Genomic DNA, 16003 nt, shown 5'->3' with positions numbered 1-16003 from the left:
CTCCTACACACACACACCCCACTAGATCTCTGGGCTCGCACAGACTGTGCACACATCTCTCCATTGCACTTAGTCTTCCATTGGTCATTTTACAGAACTGCAACTTTTTTCATTTTTTAATCCCTTGCTCAGTTCCTAGCATAGAAATTTGGATTTGTTCTTTTGCCCCTTCTTCAATAATTCACTGAACACAAAGAAAAAGATCCAAAAACTCACATTTCTTGAAGTGATATGGAGGGATCCTGGTTTCCTCGTGACCCCCAGGACCTGGCCAGGGCCCCTACCCATTCCCTGCGTGACATCAGGCTGGTCCCCCCTCGGCCAGCTCGCAGGAGGGCAGCCTGCCTGCTGCTCACAGCTCTCCCCACCCTGGACAGCGACCATCTCCGGGTCCGACCCTTCCAGGAACAACCAGAAATCTTTGGCCAAAAGGGAAACTAACATGGGAAGTGTGTGGGAGTGTCTGTCAATGCGTGTGTGTGTGGGGGGGGTGCATGTACAAACGTGTGTGGGTGTGTGACTGTGTGTGTATGGGTATGGGTGTGTGTGAGCATGAGTGTGTGTGTGGTGCATGCATGCACACACATATGTAGGCAGGTTGTGTGGGTGTGCATGCATACACGCAGATGTGTGGGTATGTGGCTGTGTGTGTGTGCATATGTGTATGGGTGGGTGTGACGTGTTCATCTGTGTGGTGTGTGTGCATGGGTGTGCGTGCAAGTGGGTGTGTGTGTTTTGGGGTCACTCCCTTCTCCTCTGGGGGGACACATGACCAGTCTCCAGTCCTACCTCAAACGTCACCTCCCGCTCCTCGCCGAGGTCCGTCTTGTTGCCGACCAGCATCACCACGATCTCTCCTGGGTGGAACTCCTTCTCCAGGTCCTTCAGCCACTGCTGAGCCATGTCGAAGGAATCCTAAGAAAGAAAAAAACATCAGGCCAGACAAAACCCTTGGGCGGTCTCACCAGCTCTCCCAGAGGGAAGAAAGAGCAGGTGTCAATGCCACACTGTGTAAAATGTCTCAAGACCCCATTGACCATACGACAGACCCCCACAGGCTGCTCTGCTCCCCTGAGGAGGCGCAGCCGGATCTTTTTCCCGCTTCGGGTGGCCTAGGCCTCGTGGCACCTCTTTTCCCACTGACAGGGCCCGGGAGGCGGAGGCTGTGGGATGCTCCAGTCAGACCTCCACTCCTGGATGCCCTCAAGGACCCCTCTGTGCAGGAGAGTTTGGGGGAGTGGCTATCACCCCAAACCATGCCCCTAGCTGCAGCACCCTGCAGACCAGGTATCGGGGGCTCCTACCCAGCCCCCCGTGGCCCTTTTCCCCTCCCTGCAGCAAAGCTCACCAGGCTGGTCTGCTTTCAGTGCCGCAGTGGCTGCGCACATTTCACCCACCCTCCCTAATTCCACCACGCTCTGCTTTCCTACCAGAACTCTCTTCTCCTCCTGCTGACCTGCCCCCCCGCCCTAATAGTGCTAATCCCTGCTTTTCCCCCATGTCTTAGCCAGAACCTTCCTGTAGGAAGCCCTCCCACAATGTACGCCCAGCTGGGTTTGGTACCCCTCCCATCAACTCCCACAGAACCCCACCCTTCCCTTCTCCTGCTCCAAGTATCTGCTCACTTGTGTTTACCATCTGCTTGGATGATGCTCTGTGTAGGGACGTGCAGCCAGGGGCCACGTCTGCCCCTTGTCTGTGACACCCTCTCACCAACTCAGCCGCACTCAAGGAATCGTGAGCAACTGATAGTGGTACTCTGTGTGGGATGTTCTGAGAGGACCACAGAGGAACCCAAACCCCACCATGCAGGAGAAGGAGGGGTTGTCAGGGAGGGCTTCCTGGAGGAAGTGACCAACTTTCACTGCAGTGTTCTCTACTGCTTGTTGGGGGTTTACCATGAGCACCAGCACAGACCAGTCCCCTGACACCTTCAGATGACAGCGTCCCTGCGCCTGGGAGGACGGAGGGCAGACGGCTTGCGGAGGAGGGTGGGGACATGCCCGCAGCAAGCCTCACCTTCCTGGTGATGTCATACACCAAAAGCGCAGCATTGGCTCCCCTGAAGTAGAGGTGGCAGACGCTGTGGTATTTCTCCTGGCCGGCCGTGTCCCAGATCTCCAACTTCAGAGACGCAGCACCCAGATCCACCACCTTTGTGAAGAATGCACCTGAAACAGAGCCGGACAGAGCTTCACCCAGAGGCTGGGGCCTTTGTCCACCACTCAGCCTGGGCCAGCACGAGCCCCGGGCTCAGCCAACCGCTCAGAGGGACTGCCAGCCACAGGCTTCCTGTCGCCCATGGTCGGGGAGGCTGAGAAAAGACCTCCCTGGAAGGTGGTGGCTTCCTGTCCAGCGGAACACCCGTGGATGTTCCTGGGCTTCTAGACGCATCACTGCCATCTCTGCCTCCGTCTTCATGTGGCCTTCCCCTCTGTGTCTCTGCATTCTCTCCTGTTCTTATAAGGACACCAGTGGTCGGATTCGGGGCCCACTCAAAATCCAGGATGACCTCATCTCAATATCCTTAACTAATTACACCTCTAAAGACCCTATTTCCAAATCAGCCTACATTCACAGGCCCTGGCGTTAGGATGCAGATACATCTTCTGGGGGACACGATTCAACCCACTACAGTGGGAGAAGAAGGGATGGGGCTGGGCTGCCGTTTTTAGCACAGAGCAGGCAAGACCATGATTCTCTCTCATGAGAATCTAGGCTGGGATGGCTCCTGAACAGAAGGCCCCACTGGGGTCCTCCGCCTGCACATCCTGCATTTTCCTACATGTCCATGAACTTGAAGTCAGATAAACTTCCCCCCAAAACTCGTACGTTGAGATCCTAACCCCCAAAGTGGTGGTGAGGAGGTGAGGCCTTTGGGAGATGATTAGGGTAGATGAGGTCGAGGGTGGGGTCTTCAAGATGAGGTCAGTGCCCTTATAAGAAAAGACACAGACTTCCTCTTTCTCTCTCTCTCTTTCTCTGTCTGTGTCTCTGTCTCTCTCCCCCCCCCCCCCCCCCCCCGCCCCCTCTCTTTGCAAGCACAAAGAAGAAGACAGGTGAGTACACAGCGTGATGGCACCTACCCACAAGCCAAGAGAAGAAGCCTCAGAGGGAAACCTCCCTTGCCAGCATCTTGGTTTTGGACTTCCAGCCTCAGAATGGTGAGAATAAGTCTCTGTTGTTCAAGGCATCCAGTCAGTGGTGTTTTGTCACGGCGGCTGGAACAGACTCTGACACTCGGTCACACAAAGCTGCAGTCTTTATCTCAACAGGAGGACTGATGGCTCCTGGCTCACAAGGGGCCACTGTCAGGATGGAACAGGATGTAAGCCACTTCACGTAACAGGTGCTGCATCAGGACTGACGATGACGTGAGTTTGAAGGCCGTGCACGGGCGTTGGACAAAGGTCCATCAGCTGCGTGAACTTTGTCCGCTTGCTTAAACCTGCTACATCTCAGTTTCCTCCTCTTTACCCGGAGCCAGTGGTGCTCTCTTCCCGGGGCGGTTGTCAAACCCATTAGAAAAGAGGAAGCACGGAGTCTGGGACATGAGGCTTCTGTCCCTCTGCCGCCCTCTCTCTGCTCTCCTGACTCACCGTCCAGGAACATCGACCTGTTGTCCACATCCTCTGTCTGTTTTCCATCCTGTCGAGTCACGTTTCTGAGTTTGGTCTCGGCTGGATCCTAGAAATTGTCACTGCCAGGTGACACATGGACGTAAAACTCAGGTTTGCCTCCTCCATTTAGCAATCTTAGCTTCTGATGTTTTCCTTTTCCACTTTGAAAATGGTGGCTGGTGGTTGACTTTAAATGGATGTAAAATCCCCCCAAATGTCCAAGGAGTGCAGGGTTCTCAGCTCAAGCACTGACGAGGCGCGAGTGACCGCATATTTACAGATGGCAGAAACTTGTCCTTCTCAGAGAGAAACACGAGACCCTCAGGTGGCCCTGGAAGGGTCTCCGAAGCAATCTTCCACCCCCGGCCCCACGGACTCCTTGGCTCCAACCTGGAAAAAGAGCCCACATTTGTTATCTTCCTTCTTCAGGACCCCACAGACCATGTTTTGACATCTTCCCAGCTAATGCCAAAAATCGGTCAAAAACCAAGCTTCCAAGAAATCCAGACAGACTTGGAGATTTTGCCTGAAATCATATTGGCAACAAGGTGGGGTGTGGGGGCCGGATCAGGCCAAGAACCAGGAATTTTTCACATTTCTAGAATACGCTGTTGGAGATAACACATGGGCACAATTTTATCGGACTATCGTCTGAACTGGGGCCACCTGGCCTCCATTTTATAGAGTGGCCCCCATCACGACACAAAGCAGGCCTCCTTCCTTTTCTGATCCCATCGCAGACCTCAGCACAGGTGCCCCAGTGACGGGGGGACACTTCCTGCCCTCGTTCCAGCCTCTGAACTACGGAGAGCTCAGCTCTGTTCTCTCTCCGGGGGCTTCTGGCAGCTGGAGTGCTTCCCACTTGGAGAGCTGAATAAACCCCTAGTGGGCAATGAATGACGTAAGAATTAACTGGGGCTGCTCTCCAACTTCTGTTTTATTGCCCCAAATTAAAAAGTGTCTCTACTCAAGGTTAACATGATAAAAGTGGTTTTGCTTTTTTACCTTTTAAGTTAGAGAAACTGCTGATTCTGCTCATTTAGGCCCTCTTTGTAGGATTTGTCTTTTCTGTAAAAGTTATAAGCCGATCGCTGGTTGAAGGGAATACGAAACGGATAACTTCTTCTTGGGGCCTCAGCAAAGTTCAGTTTCGAAGGGACGTGAGATGTGGCCAGGCTGACTGTGTCAGTGCCTTTTCCTTCCCACGCCAGGCCCAGCGGGTCCAGGATTCGTTTTGGCTTCTGCTAGTAAATATGCACATGAGCACTAGATGTCACTGTCCCTCCAAAAGATGTCACCAACAAAGTGCGGGCACAGGGAAATGGGCCAGAAGTCCTGTCTTGTAGCCAGTTGGGATTCAAGGATGTGGGGTCTGTGGGAGCCCAGGGGCCTTCAGGGCTCTTGGTGGCCCAAGTCCCCTGCCCACAGTGGTCACTCTTTGGAGCTGCCCACCTACCCTGCCAGGTCCCCTCCTGTGGCAGGACTGGAAGCCATGGTGGCTGGGAGTGGTGGGAGTTGCAGGGTTTTTCTGGTCTCCTCCCAGCAGGCCAAGCCCCCAGGAGGCTGTGGCCACCTGGGATGCTCACTCTGGCTCTGCTTCTGGTTCGTGAGTCCGTCTGTCACAGTTAGGGCTCCAGATCCGGCTTCCTCCAGATGGACGGGGTCTTGCCTGGGGATGGCTGGAACACTGTCCGGGTCCGTGCCCAGTGCTAATGTAACTCTCCACTGCGGGGCCACCCCACACGCTCACCAACAGATCCAGACCCTCTGGAGGGAGCCCAGGGATCTATCGTCCTCCTGAAGGCTGGAGTATCTTGAATCTGGCCTGCCCCGAGGTGGCACCACATGGACATACCAGGCCCCATCCCACCCCAGCCCTCAGGTGTGTGGGGCGGTTGTTGGCAGAAGGGGGGCAACACACAAGGACTGTGACGACGTTAAATTGTCACACGCTACCCCAAGATGTGCCTCTTTGGCTTGAGGATTATTTTGGGCTGGTTACTTTAAAGAAACTGCAGGCAGGAGAGAAGCTCTGAAAACCAAGTAGAAGTTACCCTTAGTAAGAGACATTTACATTTGTAGGGGAAATCTCCATCTGTAAAGGTATCACCCTCTCTGTACCAGGAAGAGGGAGATGACCTTGTCTCTAGAAACTCTTATCAATGCGGAAGGCAAGGACTTACATCTGCACGATAACCTGACTCTTGTTTGCTGTGCTTTTTCTGGTCATCTCCCGTAACTGACTCCCCACCCCCAAGATCCTCCTTTGTCTTTAGCTGAAGATGATATTTAAGATGAGAACCTCTGCCATTTTGGCAAGTTACTCAGCTTTCCTGAGTGTCTCCCATGTATACATGTTACAAAGCTTTGTTTAATTTTCTCCTGTTATTCTGTCTCATGTCAGTTAAATGTGTAGCCCAGCCAGAAGGACCCAGAGGGTAGAGGAAATGTCTTCCTCCCCTGCAGTAATGCACAGCTCAAGATGCCCTCGAGTCAGTCTTCCAGGAGGGCCCACCGTAGGAAGGTGGTCCCATCCCATTTCAGAGATAAAAACATCGAGATGAGAGAAGAAGCCACTTGCCCATGGCCTCTGTCCTCCATTCGTTGGCTCATAGTTACTGAGAGTTTCCTGCAGGCTGGGTGCTTGCACACACAGCCTCCTCTGTTTCCCAGCTCCCCCACGAGGAGGAGGTGCACACCCCCATCCTACGCGGAGGCCTTGCTCCCCCGCTCACCCCCACCGTGAACAAGAGCGTGTTCTCTTGATAAAGCCAAGGGCGTGCGTGAAACAAAGAAACAGAAGTGTCTGCCTTCAGAGGGGTTTTGGACAACACAGACTGCCTTCACATAAATTAAAGGAATGATCATGTTCCATTTCCTCATCAGAAAAGCGGAAATATCCACTTTTATAAAAAACATAATAATTGCAATAGAAAAATAATTAATAAAATAACATAATACTAATAAATATCATGTCATTGACAAGAGATTTTCACATAGTAAGGTATATGGGTAGCTATTCGGGCTCAAAACTGATTTGGCTTGAACTTATGGCCTATCAAACATACGCTGTACACCTGCTTAACCACTAAAGTAAGGAGTCACCCTCTCAAGGTAAGAAGGCATGCTTTCCCTCCCACATCCTATTGGTAACACCCAGATTACTCCCTTTCCTGACATCATGGTCAAGTTGACCTAAATTTGCAACTAAACACCTTTGTTGAAACTTTGACGAAAATGTGTCCTGAGTGTGTTTAATGTATGTTCTTTGTTCTAAAAAGATATAAGACTGCACTGAAACCCATGCTTCTCCGGAACGCTTTCTAAGTCCTTCCCAGGTTATAATCCTCACTCTGGCTCATAGTAAACTCCCCGTATTTCTCTTATCTATAGACTGGCTATTGGTTATTTTGTGTCGACTTTATAATAAGTGAAATAAGTAATATTATTTTTTTACTTATTTCTGTAATGATGCTAAGAATACCCACTCCAAAGGTTGTAATCATGTCCCAGGTAAGCGTGGGGTGTAGACCCTGGGATGTAAGCGGCGGAGGCCATCCCTCCCACAGGGGATTCAGCTCCTAGAAGCAGAGGAGGGCTCATCCCCTCTGCGTCCCCAACGCTCAGCACAGTTGCCGGCACACACAGTAGGCACTGGGTACATCAGTGCTGGCCGCAAGGGCTGTGGCTGATGGAACAAAGAAGAATTGCTGCCCTCAGCCTGAGGGCTGGGGCCACATCTAATGTAATCGGTTGCCTTTGCCACCATACCCTCCCTTCCCAGTCCCAGCCACCAGAGAGGGGAAAAGGCACCAGCCCCAGGGCAGAGGCAGAGCCAGCCTGTGGAGCAGGTTTGGAGAGATGATAAGCCTGGGCCTGGGGGAGGGGGCCCAGGAGGGCAGAGGACCAGGAGAGGAGAGGGCACACCCAGACCTGCTCCCCCAGCAAAGACCCCCCCATCCAACTTGGGCCCAGGTCTGTCCATCCTCTTGACCCCCATGCAGCCCCTGAAGAGAGTGCCGGCAACTTGGGCAGCCTGGGGAGGGGACGCCTGGCCCCTGACTTGCTGGAATGGAAGGACCCAGCGGGCGGGGGTGGCGGGGCCTTGACCCCCGCCTTCCATGAGCTGCAGCAACTGGGAAGAGCTAAGCCCGCAGGCTTCTTGCTCGGGAAAGCGAGCAAACTTGTCTGAGCTTCCCTTTCCCCCGCTCTGTGAATACACAACGCCAGCACTGTCCCCCGGCTCAGCATGGCGCTGGGCATCTGGGCCCCCTCCCGCCCCCAAGGTGGGCCCAGCACGTGCGGACGTGCAGGTCGATTAGGCTGAGCTAAATGAGTCTCCACATCACCCTCTCTGGCCTCTCCTCTCCCAGGAGCCCACTGGTGGCCGCCCACCACCTCTTGGGTGCCGGCTCTCTCTCAAAGACTCAGTTAGAACAAGAATCCCAGACTTTTTTGGTAAAGGGCCCTATAGCAAATATTTCAGTCTTCAAGGGACATACCATGACTGTGGTGACCACTTACAGAGAGAAAGCAGCCGATGAGGATATGCAAATGCCGGGAGTGGCTGTGTTCCCACTAAACAGGCAGAAACAGGCAGGGCCCTGTGAGCCATAGCTTCTCCTCCCACATCTTGTTGTAAGACCAACCCTGACCGAGCTGCCTGGTCTGGTACCTGCCATCTCTCTCCATCATCTTGGATCCCAGTCAGCCGGGTACATACCCAGTGCACAGCCCTCGATACCCCAGCCTGGCCAGGCCCCCTTCTGTGGTCTCTGCTCTCAACTGAAGCCCCCTGAGGCCAGACTCAGGACTTTGTTGCGTTTTTCTTTTGCTTTCGTTTTTGTTTCGGCTTGAGCAGGATTCTCCCCGAGCTAACATCTGTGCCGGTCTTCCTCCATGTTGTATGTGGGATGCCCCCACAGCATGGCTGACGAGTGGTGTAGGTCCACACCTGGGATCTGAACCCGCAAAACCCGAGCCACCAAAGCGGAGAGTGCAGAACTTTAACCGCTCGGCCGCCAGGCGGCCCCTTCTGTTTTGGTTTTTTAAGCCCAGTCCGATAGCGTGGGTGAGTGGTGTCGATCTTCCTGAGGATGGAGAAGGTTACACTGCGCCCCTCTCAGCCAGACTGAATCCTTAGTCTTCACTAGCTCTCCCTGAGTTCCCGTCCTGGAGCCAGCCCCTCACCCCTCCTTCTGCCTCTCCCGCCACCAGTTCTGGGGGCCTGACCCTGACAGATCCCCTCGGCCCCCTGTATCCCTCGGGGTTCTTAGGAACCATCTTCCTGAGAAGATCGAGGATCCCAAGTAGCATTTTGTGTTGTTTCTATGTCTGATGTGTCTGTTTAGCTTGTTATAGAATCCTCTACACCTGACACAGGCCTAGGACAGAGGCCATGCCCAGCAGACGCTTGCTAAATGAGTGAGTGGATGAGTGAGCGAATGAATGAATGAGTGAAAGAATGAATAAGTGAGTGAGTGAATGAATGAATGAATGAGTGAGTGAGTGAATGAGTGAATAAATGAATGAATGAGTGAAAGAATGAATGAGTGAGTGAGTGAATGAATGAGTGGACTCAGGGAAACTAAAGGCTTATCAGTAGCAGAGTCCAAATTTGAAACAGAAGCTCTGACTCCGAGTGAGGTGTCTTTCCACCATGCCGGTTGCCTCCCAGAAGGATTGGCATAAAAATGGCTTACGTTTCTGTATTTCAGGTGGGAAACGGGATTTTCACCCCCAGGCAGGATGTGGAGGCTGACAGCCCAGCAGATGCTCCGAAGATCTCTGAGAGCCATGCCGTGTCAGCCCCTTTAAGAAGTACAGTGAGCGGGTCTGCCCCTCCCACCACCACCCCTTCCTCTGCCCCCCTCAACCCCTACCAGGCTGGTAAACTGAGGCCAGGCAGAAAGGGAGCTGCTCTTAGATAAACAATCCAGGAAAGTGGTGTCAGCAGGAGGGCGACCAGGCAGGGTGAGATGCAGCTGGTCTAAGTGGCTGAGTGGCAGAGCCCGGGGGGCCTTAGGGGCTTGCCCTCCCATGGGCATAATCCCTCACACACCCAACCCTTCTGGGGCCAGCGACCCTGACCCTGAATCAGCACCCCTGAGGACTCCGGCTGAGCTGAAACCTGACCGTGCCGGGTTCTGCATGTTTGCCTGATGGAGATGGACAGAAACCCCTCACTGCACCTGCTGGGCACAGCCTGATGCTCCAGGAGAGCTGGGAAATTCCCAGGCGGCCTCGTCCCCATGTGCCCCACACATGGTCCACAGCCCCAGCTTCTCAGCTTGGAGATTGACAAAGGGCACCCTGTGCCATCACTTACATCCCACGGTAGGCAGGGTACCCCTGAAGTCATTCTTCACATACCGGAGAGCCAAGCTGGACTTGCCCACAGAGCCACTTCCCAGGAGGACCAGCTTGAACACAAAGGGCTGGCCCGGAGCAGCCCGAGGGCGGGAGGCCCCAGCCACCTGCGCCATGCCCTGCAAAAGACAGCATTTGAAGGAGGTTGAATGTCTGATGCCAAAGAATCTTAGCAAGTTCACCACCAAGGACGCTGTTTCCCTGGTCCAATGCAGGACAGCCTTGAGCAGAACAGAGCACCAAGTCCGAGATGCCTGGGTTGACACCCCGCTCCACTCTGCACCCCATCTTCTCATCTCTAGAGCAGGGTGAACAATAGCTGCATGGTAGGGCTGTTGTGAGGAACGATGCTGTGTAGGCTTGGAAAGTGTGTCAATGGTGCCCAGCAGGGGCCACAGCATAATTAACGCTGCACACTCTGACAAATAATGATTGCGTGCTACTTGTCACATTGGCTTATTGTCCTCATTCCACTAATTCTCACTGTTTAAAAATCTATTACTTATTCCACAAAGTATCTGAAGCACCTGGCAGATAAAATGCTCTCTCAGGTTTTGGTTTATGGATTAAAGTCAGTGTTTCAAACAAAATACCAAAAAAAGGTTGATGTTCCAGAAACAACTATCTAAAAAAAACTTGGTGTTTCAAGGATCTCAAAACATTTTACCCCTTCTCATTGTATCTAAAGTCTCAAAACCCACAGTGATAAGCCCTGGAGAAAAATAGCTCTGTGATCAAAACAAATTTGGGCAAACCCTGCATATTTTTTCATTATAGACAATTTCAGGCACATACCACAACAGAGAGAATGGAGGTCATTCCGATGGACCTCATGCATCCATCATCCATTTCCACAATAATCTGCTGTGGCCAACATTCTTTCCCCACAAGACAGAAACCCACACCACCAAACCCTACCCCCATCAAAGGTTACTTTGAAGCAAATCCCAGACACCCTATTGTTTCATCTGCAAATCCCAATATATATACATATATTCTTTTTTTCTTTGCAATTTACTTCTCAAAGAAGTCAGATCGTCCTGCAGTTTGGGCAAGTAGATTTTGTTGATTGCATCCATGTGTTGTCACTGAATATGTTCCTGTGAACTTTGCATTTTCTATAGCCTGGTGGCTCAGCACAGGAATCTGCTCAGACACAGGCTATCTTTCAGCAAGTGTGCTTCGTGAACATGGTGTGCATCTCCCCAGGAGCTGAATACTGTCCAGTGGGCTCTTTGTGATGTTAGTGGTCATTGAAGACCACTCCTTGCTTGACTATTTCATTAGGGGGCTGCAAAACAGTGGCATCCTAACGTTTTCACTTTGCGTTCGTTTATTATCTCGGCTGCTTCTAGAGAGAGAAACTTCCCCTAAAAAATATCCAAACCCACCACAGGGACAGCCAGTCCTATGAGCAGAGTCTCCTCTCCCTCCTCGAGAGGGTGGCCCCTCAAGGGTTGGGTGGGAATGGAGGAAGCGAATGGATTTGGAAGAGCAGCCGCAGCCAGCTCTGGTCTGCCCTGTGGGCACAAGAGGAAAAGAAGCAAGTTTGGGATCAAAGTTTCCAAACAAACAGGACTGAGGGCTAAACGCCAACGAGACTGTTCCAAACAGAAAGTGACTGGAGAGCGACAAGGTCTGGCAGAGAAGGGCTCCCGGGCTCTTCCACTCCTTGGGGAAAAGGGGTGCAACTCAGCAGAGCTGGTGGTTGTTGGAAAGTGTGTCTGGAGCCCCATCTTATACCGGAGACCCTCGAGTTTTGCCATCAACTATGACGCTTAGTGGTGGCAGTGGACGTGTTGCAGAGAAGGAATAGGAAGACAAAGTTTTAAATTTTCTACCCATGTTTTTTTAAAGCTGCTCAGGTGATTTCATGGTCTGCCAAGGCTGAGAACCAACGCTGCTGTGATTTTATCTGTTTTCTTCAGGGCTGGGAAAAGCGCCTCTCACATAGTAGGTGCTTAATAAATACCTGAGGGATGAAAGAATGAAGTGAAACATGGGGTACTGTGGAAACACAGAGGAAGGGCAAATGACCCACCAAAAATCAGTGTTTCAGGGGCCAGCCCGGTGGTGTAGGAGTTAAGTAGTTAAGTTCACATGCTTTGCTTCAGCAGCCAAGGGTTCAAGGGTTCGGATCCCGGGCACAGACCCACACACCTCATCAAGTCATGGCGGCATCCAACATAAAATAGAGGAAGACCAGTACAGATGTTAATTCAGGGACAGTCTTCCTGAAGCAAAAAGAGGAAGATTGGCAGTAGACATTAGCTCAGGGCCAATCTTCCTCACCAAAAAAAAAAAAAAAATCAGTGTTTTCAAATATTTGCCCCAACAGAGGACAATTTCTTGGAGCCTGCGGCAGGACATGAGTGACTTGAGAGAGAGCAGGATCTCCCTGAGAGTCAGCTGGGTTGGGTTGGGGGTTGGGGGGTGGCTCTAGGAGCAACACGCTCCAGACAGCAGCCCAGGCCTTCTCAGTTCACAGACCCGGCACCCAGGTGAGGGTCCTAGAGGGACCACTCTCCTCTCCAGAACCTGTCTACCCATGCAAGAACTCAAAGCAATTCCTCCACAGATTTCTGACCCGCTGGCAGAAAACTGAGCTCGAAGACATAGTAAAATAAACAACATGGACAAACGGGAAAGCACAGGAAAAGCCAGCTGGCCCTCCAGGATTAGAATTTACAGCCTAGCCATTCAACTCTGCCGGCCAAGTGGCAAATCAGAGCCCAGAGTTCTGAAGGAAGCCTCAGAAAGGATAATGAAAAGATGGTGTCTCAAAGTGCGGCTATTTCCAGAGACGGCCCGTCAGCTCCATCGTCAAATAAACCACGGACTTTCCCTTCTGGTGAAGCTGCCAGATCGGCTCGCTTCCCTCTGTTGAAGTTGATGCGGATCTCTCTCCCTCCTCAGCCTCCTGTCTGGTCTCGCAGCTGCCGCCCATACCCCTGATCACGTGTCCAGTCCCCATAAATAGCAGCTGATAAAACAGACAAAAGTCTCTGCCATCATGGGGCCCACAGCTCCCTGTTCCTCTTCTTGGTTGACGTTATCTCGGTTGTTGACTCTCCCTTAATTCGTAGCATTATTTTTTAATGACTGGTCTCTCTTGCTGGGCTGTAACCTCTCACAAGAGCAAGGAGAATACTCATTGAGCACACAGTAGTTGCTCATCAACATCAATATCTCAGGAACACACATGGGAAGAGCTTAGCAAGAAGGCATGACTGGGCAGACATGCTGTTTCCACCATGTGGTTTGCACAGCCAGTCAAACCCCAGGCAGCAGTGAATCTGAGTAACTGAGTAAAGAAAGAACAGAAGGGCCTCCAGCAGGCACTGAGAGCGGCTTCGAACTGGCCACTCAGCCCTGAGAGGCCGAGAAAAGCTGTAAGTTACATTCTTTAAGGCCACCCTGCACAGGAACTCAGATGAGGCTGCGGGGGTGGGACTGACCGAGCCTAAGGGGCTGGCCACCTTCACAGAGGAGCAGAGTGGGATGCTCCTGGACCCCTGCACTCTTGGGCTGCACAGAGCCTTCTATGGAAGCTGAGCAAGGAGCCTCCGGGGCCCTGGTGTCATCCCCCTCTCACAGAGAGGCCCAAAATCTTTTCTAAAACAAAGACACAGAATTCAAAGCCAGAGCAGGCTGCCTTCATGTTCACACTGGATCCAGTGGGGGTGAGCATGATTTCAGCCACTTACAGAGAGCGGCATGACGAACTCCCACATTAAGAACAGCGGTACAATAAGCCTGTCCTGGCAGCCGCCGGCCTGGACTCATTAATCAAAACAACATAAGCTCTAACTTATAAATCACGCTTTTTTTTTTTTTTTTTTTTTGCCGAACTCAGAGAAACAGAATACAGTGATGGTTTCCAGGGTGTGTGGGGTGGGGAAAATGAGGAGATATTGGTCAAGGGGTACAGATTTCCAGTGATAACAGATGAGCAAGTTCTGGAGATCTAATGCACAGCATGGTGATTCTAGCAAATAATACTGTATTGGATGCTTGAAAATTGCCTAGACAGTAGATCTTAAATGTTCTCACCACAAAAAAGAAATGGTAATTATATGACAGGGCGGAGGCGTTAGCTAACACTATGGTGGCAATCATTTTGCAACATATAAATGTATCAAATCAACATGTGATACACTTTAAACTTACACAATGCTATATGTCAATTATATCTCAATTAAGCCGGAAAAAAGGAACACTTTTAAGAATGGAATTTCTGAGCTTTCTGTGCCACCCCAGGCTAATACCTTGTTTCTCGCTGGAAGCACTGAAGGCACGTGCTTAGAAGAATTATTCCGTTGATCTGTGCCGTAATCTTACAAAGAAAGAAAGTTCTCACACACCTACAGCGATGCTTTGGCAAGTATTTGGAGACACCCCTTCAAGTTTTCTTTGCCATTTATTCACCCAGATTAATAAAACTCTTAAGTCAAGAAAATCTTTAGCCCAAAACATGTCTGAATTAAAAAAATAGGTGGAATACGAATGAATGTGTCATTACTGTGACAACACAAACCAGTATCTTATTCCTTTGACAATGATACATCTCTTTATTTAAAGATATTATTCTACCATAAATGTAAACACGTCATTGTCCATATGAAAAAACTCAAATTATCCATAAGGCGACACCCTTACTACAACCAGGGCAGGTACTTTGCCTACTTTCTTCTAGTTTTTTTTTTTTTATGAATCTTAAAAACAAACCAACCATAGTTTTAACATAAAACTACGTATGCAACCTTTAAAAAAAAAATCTTCACATTATATCAAAGGCAGTTTTCCACATCACTATATATGCTATATACGCATTCAACACATATATGTTTAACAACCATGTAACGTTCCTACAACTATGGCAACTTGCTGAATCATTTTGCTTGGCTTTCATCTTCTTTCTGTAATAAATCAGACTGCAGGAAGCATTTTCATGTATAACTTTTTGCGTGATTACACGTTGTAAGCTGTCGATAATCAGAGCTTGGCGCCCTCTGTTCAGAGAGCAAATTGAAAACGTGACACCTGAGCTGCCTCCAGACTTCGATCAAGACTGGGTTGTCTGAAGTCTTTCTGAACACAAAGGTGTTCTCAGGGACGCGGTATTCGTGCTGAGGGTTCTGGAGACCCTCTCCACGCATCATGATTTGGGGCTTCTCCATTTCTCACAAGCTCATCTCCCTGCCACCAAAGGGAAAAATGATTGCAAATCCAAACTAGCCTTTTTTTTTGTAAGGAGGGGAGTTTCTAGGGAAGGGTCGGTTTGCTGAGTCCATTGTCCTGATGTCCCTCGCCTGGGTGTAGGGAGCACCGAGATACTGCGCAGCTGTTTGCTCCAATGTCAGCCTGCATGAACGGAGCATCTCGATCCCTTTGAAATGCGTCCCTCAAAGTGACTCCCCAAATGATGCTTCATTACCAGCAGTTCACGTATAAGGCTTTTAACTGGAATTTTCCCCGAAGGCCACTATTTAAATAGGAATCTCCTTCTGGGAACCTGACCTACCTAGCAAGAAATCAGGATCCAAACAAGGCCACCTCGGGCCACATAGAACAAACTCCTGCCCTCTCACTGTACCCTTTTGTGTGCATGAGGGCACAAACACAGACGCTCGTGCAAACACACAAAGACACACACAGACACTCACAAAAATACACACAGACACAAACACACACAGACACACGCAGATACACACAGACACAAACACACATGCACACACACACTCTCTGCAAAGTGCACAGAAGTTTAAGCAAGGACTCACGTGTTCCCCAGGCCTGCTCACTTCCAGGGATCCTGACTGCTGGGCATTCTGGGTCCCACAGGGCAGCTCCCTGTCTCCTTTCTCCCTCCTTCTGGCCTGGGAAAACTTTGCTTCCCTCCACAGACAGGCTGGGGCGGTGGCCACAGCAGTCAGGACAGGTGGAGAAAACAGGTAAGAAGCAGCAGCCCCTGGCCAAGACGGTGCCCAGCCCTCCGCCCCCAGGTCAGACCTCCT

At 51.0% G+C, this 16003-nt stretch overlaps 1 protein-coding gene across 1 annotated transcript in view; it reads right to left on the bottom strand.

Moving 5' to 3' along the window:
* Positions 1 to 16003, bottom strand: part of RAB17 (RAB17, member RAS oncogene family) — a 26574-nt gene extending 10571 nt beyond the window's left edge. The window contains exons 1-4 of the mRNA XM_046642795.1: positions 15770 to 16003; positions 9949 to 10108; positions 2020 to 2171; positions 790 to 915 (exon numbers count right to left, since the gene is read on the bottom strand). Of these exons, the coding sequence (XP_046498751.1) occupies positions 790 to 915; positions 2020 to 2171; positions 9949 to 10105 (435 nt within the window). The 5' untranslated portion in view covers positions 10106 to 10108; positions 15770 to 16003. The remainder of the gene's footprint in view (positions 1 to 789; positions 916 to 2019; positions 2172 to 9948; positions 10109 to 15769) is intronic.

This window comes from Equus quagga, chromosome 17 (assembly GCF_021613505.1).
Source record: "Equus quagga isolate Etosha38 chromosome 17, UCLA_HA_Equagga_1.0, whole genome shotgun sequence".
In the NCBI taxonomy this organism is placed as follows: Eukaryota; Metazoa; Chordata; class Mammalia; order Perissodactyla; family Equidae; genus Equus; species Equus quagga.
Note: the sequence above shows the minus strand (reverse complement) of the source record. Positions and strands in the feature narration are given on the sequence as shown.